The sequence below is a fragment of the Sminthopsis crassicaudata genome, chromosome 4 (assembly GCF_048593235.1).
Source record: "Sminthopsis crassicaudata isolate SCR6 chromosome 4, ASM4859323v1, whole genome shotgun sequence".
NCBI classification, from domain to species: Eukaryota; Metazoa; Chordata; class Mammalia; order Dasyuromorphia; family Dasyuridae; genus Sminthopsis; species Sminthopsis crassicaudata.
In genome coordinates, this window is record NC_133620.1 from 94,786,613 (window position 1) to 94,800,242 (window position 13,630).

Below are 13,630 nucleotides of genomic sequence, written 5' to 3' on the forward strand. Positions count from 1 at the left end.
TTGGGATCCAGCCAAGTATGGTATTAAGTAAATACTTACGGAAAAAAAAAGTATGAACTTTTTACATCAAATCCCTTTTTCACCCAAGAAATTTTTAACATGATCCCAAACATATAAGTATATAAAATAGGTACACTAATCAAACATTTACTAATAAATAATAATTTTGAGATCCCTACATTCAGTTATATGACCCCATATAGAGTTATGACCCATAGTTTAAGAAGCTTTGATATAAGTAGTATCATCCTATCTAGAGTTTTGCCCACTTAAAATGTGCCTTGGATTCTCAAAGTTAAAACTGGCAACAACTTATGACTTCTGATACTTGATTTCTGGAATATATTTTCTTTTCTTCTGACTTATTGAGGGTTCTATGATCAACATAGCCAGGACTTGTAACATAGATAGTGACTTAGAGCACAATATTATCTCACTAAATAATATCAAGTTCCGTGTATTCTAATGGAGTTTCTAGTAGACAATATCTGGGAGAGGGAGTAAAGAGGAATATAACAATTTTCATATCTTAAGGCACATGTGGATCAATTCCTAGTCTACTTTTGCCCCTTATACCTCTGCACTATCATTTGTAAAGATGGGTAATAGCATTCTTTGAGATCCACCCAAAATTATTTTAGACTGCCTGATGAAATTAGTCTGCCTGGGGAAGGACAAGAGCTGGAGGAGATTCAGAGCCAGGATTCAAGGAGAAGTCTCTGCATTACATCAGGCTTGACGGGGCTTTCTGCAGGAAGGGAAGTCACTTCTCTGGACAAGAGTTAACAGCAACTGCCTGGAGACAACGGTTCACTACAGGAAGAAGAATCTGTCTGAGAGATTTGAGTAGACACAGCAGATCTCTTCCCAGAGAGCGATCCGGCAGCTTCTGGAGACGACAGCTCGCTACAATTGGCGTCCACACGTGGGGCAAGGACTTTTGCTTATCCTGACAAGAGGAGCTAGACCAGTGTGAAAATATTGATCATAACAAATGGTGACCTATCTTCTACAAGACCTCCTTCCCAACCTTTCTTAATACCAGTGTCATTCATTGCCTTCATTTGTCCTGTATATATTTTCCTTATACAAAATTATTTTCATATTGTTTCTTCAATCGGACTCTGAGCTCCTTGAGAGTAGAAAATGCATTAATTTTCTGGGTTTTTTTTATTTGTTTTGTTTTTACTTTCTTTGTATCCCTAGCACTTGGCATAGTTCCTGGAACACAGTAGGGGCTTAATAAATGCTCGTTGATTTAACTTTAGTATAGAGATCACTGGCCATCTAAGAACTGCCAGTACCTCAGAGGAAGATAAGAGAGATCTCTCACTTTCACATACAAGCTCAGTGACTAATGGTAAGTAAAGCCCACATACAAGTAAAGCTCAGTAAAGACTGTGAAAATGCCACTGTTTCCTTCACCTGAATATCAAGAGCACTAATGGTCCTGGACACCAGGACTGGAGACAATCTCTGTACAATAAAGTATCAGAATTTGTGGCTTTGCTTAAAGCAGATCAGTCAAGACCAAGAAAGAGCCTAGGGCTAAATCATATCACAAAACTCATGAGTCTTTGGAAGTCACTGTAGGGGACTCAATCTTTCTGAAATTTAAAGAGTTAAAGTTATATTTTTCCCATGATTACCTAGCCTCAGAATGCTTTTTGTCAGAAAAGTTTTATCAACAAGTATGGTCACAAGAACAAACTAGACATGGGAATAGATCTGCCTGTAGGTTAGAGGATGCCCCTTCTTTGTCCTGTGAATAATATGAGCAAGGGAAGAGTATGAACAGCCCAATTGGATGATGCTTTGTGTGAATGGTAATCTGCTATTTTCCCCAGGGTTAGTAGAGGATAATCTCTCCCCATGGTAATTTGGTATATTTGTAAAAGCTCTGGGCTGGGAGACTGATATATATAGATATAGATATAAATATAGATATAGATATAGATATAGATATAGATATAGATATAGATATAGATATAGATATAGATATAGATATATATGTAAATGTGAATTACTAAAGCTGACTCTGTGATCTTAGGCAAGTCAGTATACTTCCAAAGGTTTCAGTCCCTTCCCTCATCTGAAAAACAAGAAGGCTAGATAAAATGTTTCCATGATTTTATCCATCTCTGGGAAGCTACTAATTGCACCACAATTTTGGAAAAGGTATTCTTTTTTTAATAGCAATTCAGATTTATGATTTTAAAGAAAAGCATAGCTATTTGATGCATATCTAAACATCAAACTTGGAAAAAATAAATAAGTAAGAGGCACTGTTGGTTCTTCTAACAATATTCTTCCAGTAATTCAGCTCAGTAAAAAGCCACCAATCTGATTGTTTGATGATCCCAGCCAGGAAAAAATATTTTTTAAAATTGTGTAAGAGGTATTCAACATACATGATTTTCCCATCGTAGCAATACTTAACCTCAAAGTAAAAGTTTTACTTTATTGGGGGGAAATAGGTTGCCCTCTTAACCAATTGACCAACTTACAAACAAGGTAAGGTTAGCCCTTTGTCTAATGAATAGGTGCAATAAAAAAGGTTTGGTCAGCCAAAACTAAATAAATAAATAACCTTAGACTCGAAAAGTCTTACTACTAGTGATTCAAAGTGCCAATCATATTCACAGTCATCTCTAAAGGAATTAATTTTGTCATCCATTGTTATCATTTAAAGTGGATTTGTAGAAGCCATTACAGTGATGTCTGCTCTCCACTATGCAAAGCAATGACAACATCTGGGAGAGGGAGTAAAGAGGGCACATTATCACAAGCCTAAATTTTTAGTTACTAGATTTAAGTTGGTATGGAGTTTTGTCCACTAAGTATGATCCTCTGACCCGCAATTTTACAACTTTTCACTCTCTGCTGTATAGCACCTCTCCCCTTCTGAGTTAATCATTTCTCTGCCTTTATCTGCCAGAAGCTCTTATCTCTTTTGCTGTCACTTTATAACAGGGTGCTCTTATCAACCTGCACAAAATCACGTGACAGGGTCAAGCCTATCATAAGTTTCAATTCCTCTGATTAGAGACCATCATGAAACTGGATCCATGGTTTACAACAGGTCACTAATGTTGGAAAAAAGTACAGAGTCCAGAGAAAGACCTACTTGTTACTTTCTGAATTCTTGAACATTTTTGTGTGTGTGTATGTGTGTGTGTGTGTCTGTATGTGTGTGTGTGTGTCTGTATGTGTGTGTATGTGTGTGTGTGTGTGTGTGTGTGTGAAGGGGGTTGGTTAACTTTCACTGAAGGTTACTGTAGTCTGTAGTATCTTCCCCAAGGCCAGAAAATTTGACAAGCTTCACCTTTGTCTTCCTCAATGGTATATGCTTTAAGTCCAAGAGTGACCTATAATTATACCTAAGAATGTCTTCTAGTTCTGATATCCACGGCACCCAGGAATCAGTAAAGCATGGACTAACGCCTATCAGTAAGTACAAACTACTTCACTTGTGATGTATCTGCTTTAATGTAAAGAAATCTTATCAAGTGAATCACCTTTGCAAATCATTGCTTTTCACTTTGTTGTTGTTGTTGTTTTACAAAGTTGAACTTCCTAGAGTTAACAAGCATATAGATGTACATGTGTATCTCAAGAATTTTAAAGAAAGAAATTAATTATTTCAATAGATAAAAATTCTTTCACTATATCCAGAATAAGTGATTTTTTTCAGCTGTCATATGTACTAGCCTAAAGTAGTTGGAAAATATAATTCATAACATGTCATTTCCACTTAGACTATTGTTCTTCAAAAATCGTTTTAAGGATAATTGTTTAAGGATAAAAAGATTGAGTTTGAAAATAGGCAGCTGTTCAAGACTAGCTATTTGGAGTGATTATCAAACAGTTAAGTATAAACTAGATTTTTTTTCAAATAATACTTGAAAACTCTGTAGAATTTCTTCTGTGTTACAGTATTTGTGTCCCAGCATTGTGACACTTTGATGAAAACTTGTAGTGTGTTTCTATCTTTTAAAATGTGCAGCTTTGCTAAATCTAGGCTTAACTTAATGTGAAAAATTAATAACCACAGATATGTTATTTAAGACAAGTTAGCCCAGAGTTAAAGGACTAAGAGAAGTTATTTGGAGACTGGGCTAATTGGCACATTGTTTATTCTTCCTTGGCTTTTGAACACTAATTTTAGGACAAGTATTCCATTCTAGCAGCATATGTTATATTATCTTGGACTTTCAGATTGGTCAGAATGCTGTTTCTTTCTGGAGTTTCAAGTCACCTGTCATGAGCTTCACAAAGTTTGAGTTCTTAGGTAGCAAGATGAGAAATTAAAGAGTCTTCTTTTTATTTCTTTCTGTTTACTATAACAAACTAAATCCACTAAATGCCTTTTTTTTTTTTTTTTTTTTGAGTCAACAATGCCCTAAAACATATCATTTAAGGAAATGGTTACAAAAATTTTGTATTGCCCTCAGGAAAAAGAAAAGTCAGAAGAGGCTCACAGTGCAACACAGACTAGATGGATTTAAGGAAGCAAGGAAGGAAAGAAGGAAAGAAAGGAGGGAGGGAGGGAGGAAGGGAGGGAGGGAGGGAGAGAAGAGGAGAGGAAAGGGGGGAAAGAGGGAGAGAGGAGGGGAGGGAGAGAGGTGGGGGAGAGGCAGAAGGAGGGATGAAGGGAGGAATAGAAGGAGGGAGGGAGGGAAAGAGGGAATGAGAGAGGCAAAGAAAGAGGGAGGAAGAGAGAAGAGAAGGATGAAGTAGAAGGAAGGGAGGGAGGGAGAAAGGGAGGAAGAGAGAGAGGGAAAGAAGGGAGGGAGGAAAAAAGAGAGAGAAGGAGGAAGGGAGAAAAGGAGGGAAGGGAGGGAGGAGAGGAAGGAAAGGAGAAAGGGAGGGAGGGAAGGAGGAAGGGAGAAAATGAGGGAAGGGAGGGAGGAGAGGAAGGAAAGGAGAAAAGGAGGGAGGGAAGGAGGAAGGGAAGAAAGAAAAAAGAGAAGGTAAGAGGAAGGAAAAAGAAAGGGAGAGAGGAAAAGAGGGAGGATAGAGGAAATGAAGGAAAGAGGAAGGGAGGGAGGGAGGAAAGGAGAGGGGGAGAGAGAGGGAAGGATAAAAAGACAAATATATGGAAAAGGGAGTTGAAGGAGACAGAGAGTATTCATTTTCACCAGACAAAACCTTCCTGTATAGTGTAGTGCTCTTTCATCTGCATCTCCCTCCAACCATTTATTCCACTTAGGGTTGTTGAATCACTGGGACAAAAAACTCTAGAGAGATGTTGGAATGATGTACCAAAAAAGCTCAAGTGCACTTAGGCCATGTGTCTGTAACTCTGGCTTTAGGATCCTGGACTGAGCATAGTCTCAGGACTATGCCTGAAAAGTGTTTGAACCATGCTACTTGGAGCAATAACAATGAACACTTTTATGGTGTTCCAGCTGAGAGCTAGTGATAGAAGGAGGAACCCTCAATCAGGGGAAACAAGGATTCACATTACAAATAGTTTTGATCAAAAGATTGTAGGACCAAAACAACTTTCCCTGCTCTCCCCACACTCCCAACACACAAGTACAAGTACTAATTCATACCTCATTCTTCAGAGAACCAAAACAGTGAATGGTTGTGATTTGCTCCCTCAAACTCTAAGTTTGGGGCCAGGAGGAGATGAGGGCTGAATGGAGACATTGAACTGGTCCTGTGCTACTTTGCTTTACTTTGCTGGATGTTCATCCTTAGAACTTGTTTTCTAGCAGGTGGTGGAGGAAAAAAATGCTATTGTTCTGGTTTGGAAAAGTTTGTGGGATGGGAGGCGTGAGATAGAGGAAGAAGTAAAGGGAAGAAAATTGATGCTTTTTTCCCCCTTTTTCTCTGAGACCAATGGAGAACACCATTTCCCTTCACCTCTCTCCTATATCCCTCTCAGGGAGAGACAGAGGTGAAGACAGAGATAAATACAAAGATATTTAGATGGATTGCTCCAGGTGACTTTCCAAGCCACTTTAGAAATGAAAGCTTTCTCTCAGACTAAGAGGCTGAGGATCCATTGGCCCAGGATCCAGTGCCACTTCTTCCTCTTCTATCAAAGGATCTGGGGAGAAGAGAGGTTCCGGTGGCAGGCCTCTCAAGCAGGTTGCGCCTCTGGGGCTTATCCTGACTGAGTTCAGACATGGGTACTCACTCATCACCTCAGCCAGTGCCTACTCTCCCCAGCACTGACATCTTAAACCTATCCTAGGCTTCCTGGCACCAGACCTAGGTGGGAGATAGAATTCCACAGCTGGTTCCCCGGAACCAGGGGCCTCTTTTGGGGTCCCATTCCTTCTGAGAACACTTATGCCTCCTTCTTCACTCTACTCCCATTGCAGTCATATTGGGCTATGTTCCAATTCAACCCAAAGTGCTCTAGTGGTACTTAGTATACAACCAAGTCAGCAAGAATTTATTAAGTACCTACTATATGCCAGTACAGATCTATACCAAACTGAAGTTTTATATAGAAGGTTCTAGGCTGATCTGAGCTGACAGCTTTTAGAGAAGAAAGGAGGTAGTCAGAGAGTAAATGAAAGAGCATTCCCTCTCCAAGAAGAAAAAAAAAATAGAATTAAGGCCCTTTAGTTACCTGCCTATGGCTATCTGGTTCCAATTATATCACTTATACTATTTTCAGAAGTTTGATGTTGTGTTCTAGTTGCTTGGAACAGAAGCAAAATCCAAAAAGGGATTGGGAGGCAAGTGATTAGATCTGGTCCACTGTCAAAGGCTTTGTAATCCAAACATGCCATAGATTTTATAGACACTCAGATATGGATTTAGATATATAGATATGTAACTGCTTAGATATTTATGCAAAAGGATAACATGGAAGAGTATCTTTTAGAAATGTCCCCAGTGGTGAAAAATATGTAATTAGAACTGCAAAGCATATGAGCAAAGTTCACTCCTTTCATCTGGATGAAGAACACAAACTAATCCCAGTTCTGACACTATCTAGATCTAGTTAATTCTCTTCTCCAGACTTCAATTCCTCACTTTGCAAAATGAATATTCTGGAGTAGATGATTTCTAAAGCATCTTCCAATTCTAATATCCCATAATTCTATGGGAGTACTATATGTCTGAAACTGCTTTATCAGGAGATCCATGAGTCTACTCTATGATTCAGCAAGTATTCTTTAGCTAATTAATGGATATATTCCTGAGGAAATATATGCAATGAAGTACTGCCATGCTATGTGTTATGCATTCTATTTTATTTATATATGTCATTAAATATCTTGCAAATAATGCATTACACAGAACACATGCATTCTCTGACATGCAGTTATTTATATTCAATTACATATGAATGTATGATATAAACAATGTCTTGCACCTCCCATTTAATGTTATCTCTCTGTACCTTTCCCCAAAACATGTTTCCATACACAACTCAAAAGAGACTTACTGGTATCCAGTGCCAAGAAAGTTTATCAAACTCTGTGCATATCTTGGTCTTTAAAAGAACATCTTACTCAGTGCAAAGTGAGATAACCAGGCGTGTCACCCTAACCCGGACCTAGTGTCTTTTTTACAACAGCTAAGAATGTCATTTACCCAAAGGCATTGGTTCCCTTTTGAGACTGCTGCTGCACGCATCTCTATCGTGATGAACTTCACAGCAATCTCTCTCTCTCTCTCTCTCTCTCTCTCTCTCTCTCTCTCTCTCTCTCTCTCTCTCTCTCCCTACTCCCCTCTCTCTTCTTCCCTTCCCTTCCTTTCTCTGCCTCTCTGTTTATCTGTGTGCCTCTGTCTCTCTCTTTGTGTGTGTGTGTGTCCTCTCCTCCCTCTATTCCCCCTCCCCCCGCCCCCACCTCCTCCCTCGGTCTCTTTCCTCCCTTGCCTCTGCTGGGCTTTCCAAATTCCTTTTGGGAAAACAGCAAATTACTGTAATTGATTGCTTATTAAAAAAAAAAAAAAAAAAAAAAAAGTTTACTTATGAAAAAACACTGGAGAGGGGGATGGGGCGGAAGAGACAAGGCACTGTGTTCTGCTAGACTGAGAGAGGGAGAAATAGGAAGGTTGCACGGTGGCCAGTGTCTTTCTCCTTTGGGTTGATGTCTCCTCTCAGTGTCTAGAACTGACTTTGATTTTCTTTGAACACGAGCAGAGCTGTTGGAAGAGACGGATTGTGAAGAAACACACACACACACACACACACACACACACACACACACACACACACACACAGAGTGCCCCAAGCCCACAGTCGCTACTTTCTTAACTTGCAGCGGAGGAATCTGGCATCTCTCTTTCCTCTTTGCACAACTCTCTGAGTTTGACTCCATACTCCTACCTGGCTGGTTTTTTGTTTTGTTTTACCATCCCCATATTCTTTTTGGTTGAGTTTTGCCAGAAAGTTCTATTCACTCTTCTGAGAATCCCTAGTTAGTGACTTTGGGGCTTGAGGACAAAAAGAGTGGAAAGCAGGAATAGTCTGTCTACCATTAACTTGAGAAATTGAGGGACTGGAATGAATACAAGATTGTTATATAGAACAATTGCTCTAAAATCGGAATCTTTTTTCTTTTTCTTTTTAATTATTTTAGAAAGCGAAGGAAGAGACACACAAACTAACAGACCAACAAGAAGGGCTGATTGAGTCACTGTGACAGAAGAGAGAGAGAGAGAGAGAGAGAGAGAGAGAGAGAGAGAGAGAGAGAGAGAGAGAGAGAGAGAGAGGAGAGAGGGGGAGAGAGGGGGAGAGAGAGAGGGAGAGAGGGAGGGAGGGAGGGAGAGAGAGAGGGAGAGTGAGAGGGAGAGAGAGAGGGAGAGAGAGAGAGAGAGAGAGAGAGAGAGAGAGAGAGAGAGAGAGAGAGAGAGAGAGAGAGAGAGAGAGAAGTAGACAGAGACAGACAGGAGAAAAAGAGACAGAGACAGAAAGACAGAGACACGGAGCCAGACATACAGAGAGACAGACACACAGAGAGACACTGACAAACAGAAAGTTAGAGAGATCGAGAAACAGAGACAGTGACACATAGACAGGGAGACAGAGACACACAGAAAGAGAGAGACATAAACAGAGAGAGACACAGATAGAGAGACACTGAGACAGAGACAGAGGAAAGGGGAGGGAGAGAAGGAAAGAAGGAGGGAGGAAGGAAGGGAAAGAGAGAGACAGAGACCGAGGCAGAGACAGAGGCTTTCAAATTACAAATGACTTAGTTCAGATGGCAGTTTTGGTGGTGGAAATATAGTAGAGATATTCTAAGAAGAATGTTGTTCAGTGCTTGAGAATGACAACACAAAGGGAGGACTCGTGTCCCAATATTGCAAGGTTGCTTTTAGAATGATCCCCGAATGATTGCAAGTTGAATAGTGATCATTCTCCCCTGCCTCCTCGAAGTAATAATTTTAAATTTCTTTTTCACGTAAGTAATGTGTTTCCTGGGAGCTTTTGCTGGTATTTAAGGTTTTGGAGAGTTTGGGGCTGTTTGTTCTGTGCACGCCCCTGTTTAGGGGAGGAGGGAGACCCTGTAAGACAGAGGGAAAAACACAACGTAGAAGTGTAGGTACAAAAATGTGGATCTTCGGTAAGATATTTAAAGATATTGTTTTGGTTCCTCCTACTCAAGCCAGCTGAATAACTGATGCCCTTCACGAGGATCTTTGGGCAGGGGTCAAAGGGAAAGAAAAGGGGGAAGAAAGGGGAAAGTAGTGAGGGGGAAGAGGCTATGTCTCAATAACCAAGCAGCGAAGAGAACTAGCCGTTCTTACCAAGGGAAATCTGTAAAGATACTGCTTGCCTCTTAGTACTAAGTTTCTCTAGAAATATTCCCAAGGCTGGTGGGATGTAAGGATGTAAGAATAAACGTTAGGATACCGCAAGTTGTGTGGTCTCCAATGACAACTAGCAGAAGGAGCGAGACTGACAGACAGACAGGGTGCTGAAAGGGAACTGGGACGAAAGGCGAGGCATCTAATTGTTACAAAAGCTTCTGTGGAGCGCAGATGGCAGCAGAATCACTCAAAATGAGCTACTGAGTTTAAGAAAAGGGAGCTGGAGGGGGATTAGAAAGGGAGGGGAGGAAAGGGGAAGATGAAGGAGGTCGTCATAAGGACATCACTCGCTGGGCGGAATGGGGGATGGAAGGATGGGAGAAGATAGGGACAGAGCACTAGAAGAGGTACAGAGCTGAGAAAGGAAATAAACATAGAAGAACCATAAATGCATATATGTGTGTGTATATATGTATGTATGTATATGCATGTCTGTGCTGTTTTTGCCTATAGCATGGAAAGGTGCTGATAACATGTTAAGGCTTTCTAGTTCATACATTTAGATCCTGCTTTATTAACTCAGAATCTGTGTATGATCTGTCTTCCTTCTGCAGACTTAATAGATACCATCTAGATTTTGACTCAGAAAACCCTATTGTGAATGAGAACTCTTCTGGAAAGATTAGAAAACAGGAAAGCATGTGAGGGAAGGAATCATTGATAAAGCCAGCCAATTATTTTACTCCTTGTTCTACTTCCAATTATTAAAATGGGACAGAACCCAGAAGATAATGCCCAAAAAGCCCCAGTTTAAGAGAATGATGGAATGTGCATCTTGGACCTCTTTTTAAAAGTCTTACATAGTAATGGCTTCAGTTAGAGACAAATTCAACAGCTAATCTGAGCTTCTAAAAGTAAATTGCAGTTCTCTACCTCCTCAGGTCCTATATAATTTTCTTCTTTTAACAAAGATGGTTTGGTTGGCTCAACATCAAAATCAGTGCAGACAATCCTTGGTCTTAAATCTTGATGGAAATGGAAACCTTCAGAATATATCTTCAATAATTTATTTAATTCCAAATACTTTATTGAAGACTGGTCACATTGGGTGAGATATAGAAGAAGCTTGAGTTGCCAGGCCCTCTATGTGTTCTCAATCTGGGTGAGTTTACAAATCTTACACACAAATCTATCATGGGATCACAACACAGATGGCTTGGTTACTGTCCTTATAGTGGTGGATAGGAAGCTTATTTTCACCATCAAATGTTTTCTAATATTAAGTTTTTTGAATTAATATGTGTGTGTTATATGTGTACCTATATATGTATCTATGCTGATTGTACAATGATCAGGTTGAGATAATATTCACTTATGGTAGAGCAGAATGTACCTAGGTGTTCTGTGGTTGGTTGTAGATGAATTGGAAAGCACATAAGCCTAGTATTCCTTTTGACTGAAGATGACTCATACATCTATTTACAATTACAGTAAAGAGGACAGATTGTGCTACTCTCTAAGAGCCCATTTCTTCCCGCCATACCCAGAGACTTTTCAAGACTTAGCAAGAGAGATCTAGAACTCAAAGTCCCCTACAAAATGTACTGATAGAGAAAGTGGGTGCACTGTCCTGGAACTTATGGATCTACACTAGCAAAAGAAAAGGGAAAATTCAGTGACTCCCCAGGAAAGTAGATGTGTGTCTGGCAATTAGGATTTTTGACATCAAGATAACCCAACAATGGCAGTACTGTTTTAGTGTGGGTGTGATCTTAGGTGTGGTTGAGGTTTAGTTTGGTTTAGTTTTTGCCTAAAGTGCCCAATTAACTGCTCCAACTCTACATTTTATGTTTCTATTACAATCATGGAAGTTTTTAAAGTTGTTAATTGTACATCATAGATTTAGTATGAAAGACACACTTCCAACAGCTTTTTGGGATAAGTAAGTGTGCGGCTGACACTGGATTTTTAAAGAACTATGATTGTTTACAAAGCCACAAGAAGGAAAGAAAAGAAGAAACGTGCTCAGGTTGAATGGAGACTCTTTCAGAAGCCCCTGGGATTGATTGCAAAGGCTGTTTAGCAAAAACATCCCATGGTACTGAAAAGTATTTCTTCTCTCTGAAACAATAACTGGAACAACAGTGGCATAGGGAAAGTGGTTGGAGGATAGTTCATGGGAAATATTGATGACCATCATTATAATAACATTGATAGAGCGCCATTAAGGTTTGCCAAGAGCTTTTCTTCATTGAGAACCTTGGATTGTTGTGTATCGATAAACATTCTTCAGAAGTCAGGAGTTCGTTGGGACTCTACTGTACGAGCACTTTCAGACATGTACCTCGGTGGGACACAAAACTGAGGGGGGAGGAGGGAACTGGGGAGGAGAGAACTTGACACGATAGCGAAGCTTTCAGTTCCCGCCTTGGACTTCTGCGGTCTCCTAGTGCGCTGATGTTTATATAGTCTCTGCTGCTCCTAGCGCTGTGAAAGTTGTGCAGACACCAGTTAGCGAGAAAGAATGAACTCTCCTGGTTTTTCTAATTGTTCTAATTGGCCACAACCGGCGAGTAACATGGAGAAGGGGAGAGTAGATTCTGTGGGATGACCCCTTGGGAGATAAGTTTGCTGGGACAAAAGTAGAGCTTTTCTAACTAAGCAAGAATCAGTGTTAGCTTTTTCGAGGAACCTGAGCTCTGGGTTCCTCTACTTTCTTTCCCCACAGCGCTTAAACCGAGCTGAAAGCTGGGAAAACTTACAGAGCATGTAAAGCGCCGATTGCGCACTAGATGCCGGGAAACTAGAACCACTCTTGAAAATCTTGACATTTCACTGCCCTGTCCAGGCTGCACCAGATTAAAAGTCCTCAGGGCTGCGCGACCCTTCACTTATCATGTCAAGTACCGGCTGTTCTCAGTGCCCTCTCTGGAGTGCGGAGCTGAGGAAGTGAAAGGTTGGAGCGATAATTGGGGAAGGGAAGCTGGGGGCGGGAGGAAGGGAGACAAGTGAGGGGAGGGGCAGCTGGAGAAGAAACGGGGAAATGGATGAGGGGGAATGAAGCAATGCAAGCGTATAGTGTGGGGTAAGGATGGGGGTGGTGGTGGAAGCGCAAAACAGATCTCCTTGGCTTCCCTGCCTGTAGTGTTAATGGAAGCACACACATCCATTGCAGCCCGGTGGATGGATAAAATATTCTAGGACCGTGCTCTTAGGGCTAATCAAGGCTACGGGAGCCTCCCCAAGCCATCATCTTTTATAATTGGAACCGTCAATCAAGACCTTCAAGACAAAGTCAGAACTAAGACGGGGGAACTCAGGAGAGAAGTCTTGATTGTAAGGAGGGAGGATGGGCGGAAAGGAGTCGGGGGGGGGGGGACTTTGAGAGAAGTTGGCAGAGAGGCCTAGAAGAAATGGGAGTGAGATGGTAATTAAATTGGAGCTTCCTCCAAGGGTTGCTTAAGGTTCCTGCTTCTGGGGCAGAGCTTTGAGGAGCTCCAAGTTCAATTATCCCCAGAAACTAAAGCTCAAGCACCCCCCCCTAGGGTGGGGGAGGAGTTTTGTCACCTCCACCTCCAGTGGGAAGTTACCTGTTTTCAATTCGTACCCTTACTTCTTGAGGGATGGGGTTAAGTTTTGTGAATTGCTCCGTCTGATTTGGACCGCTCAGCAGCCCATAATTATCACCTCTCTATCTCGGCGTGGATTTCATGTCTCCGCTCCGCCCCCATCTCCACCCCCAACTATTAGGTCCAAATCGTTCACATCTATGGCATTAGATATTTGCAAAATTTCTCCAGGCATCTGTCCGGAAATGCTGGAAGCAACCTGAAATTGGGGATTGGGGGATGGGGTGGGAAGAGAATCTGCAAAGAGAGTGGAGAGGAAAGGCAGGTGC

At 41.1% G+C, this 13,630-nt stretch overlaps 1 protein-coding gene across 2 annotated transcripts in view; it reads left to right on the forward strand.

Annotated features, from left to right (window-relative positions):
- Positions 1 to 3,039: 3,039 nt before the first annotated feature.
- The window catches only part of NR5A2 (nuclear receptor subfamily 5 group A member 2), a 172,395-nt gene continuing 161,804 nt past the window's right edge, over positions 3,040 to 13,630 (forward strand). The window contains exon 1 of one of the 2 annotated variants that reach the window (XM_074308709.1): positions 3,040 to 3,450. In XM_074308709.1, coding sequence (XP_074164810.1) covers positions 3,387 to 3,450 — 64 coding nt within the window. In that variant the 5' untranslated portion in view covers positions 3,040 to 3,386. The remainder of the gene's footprint in view (positions 3,451 to 13,630) is intronic. The other variant, XM_074308704.1, reaches the window with a different exon arrangement.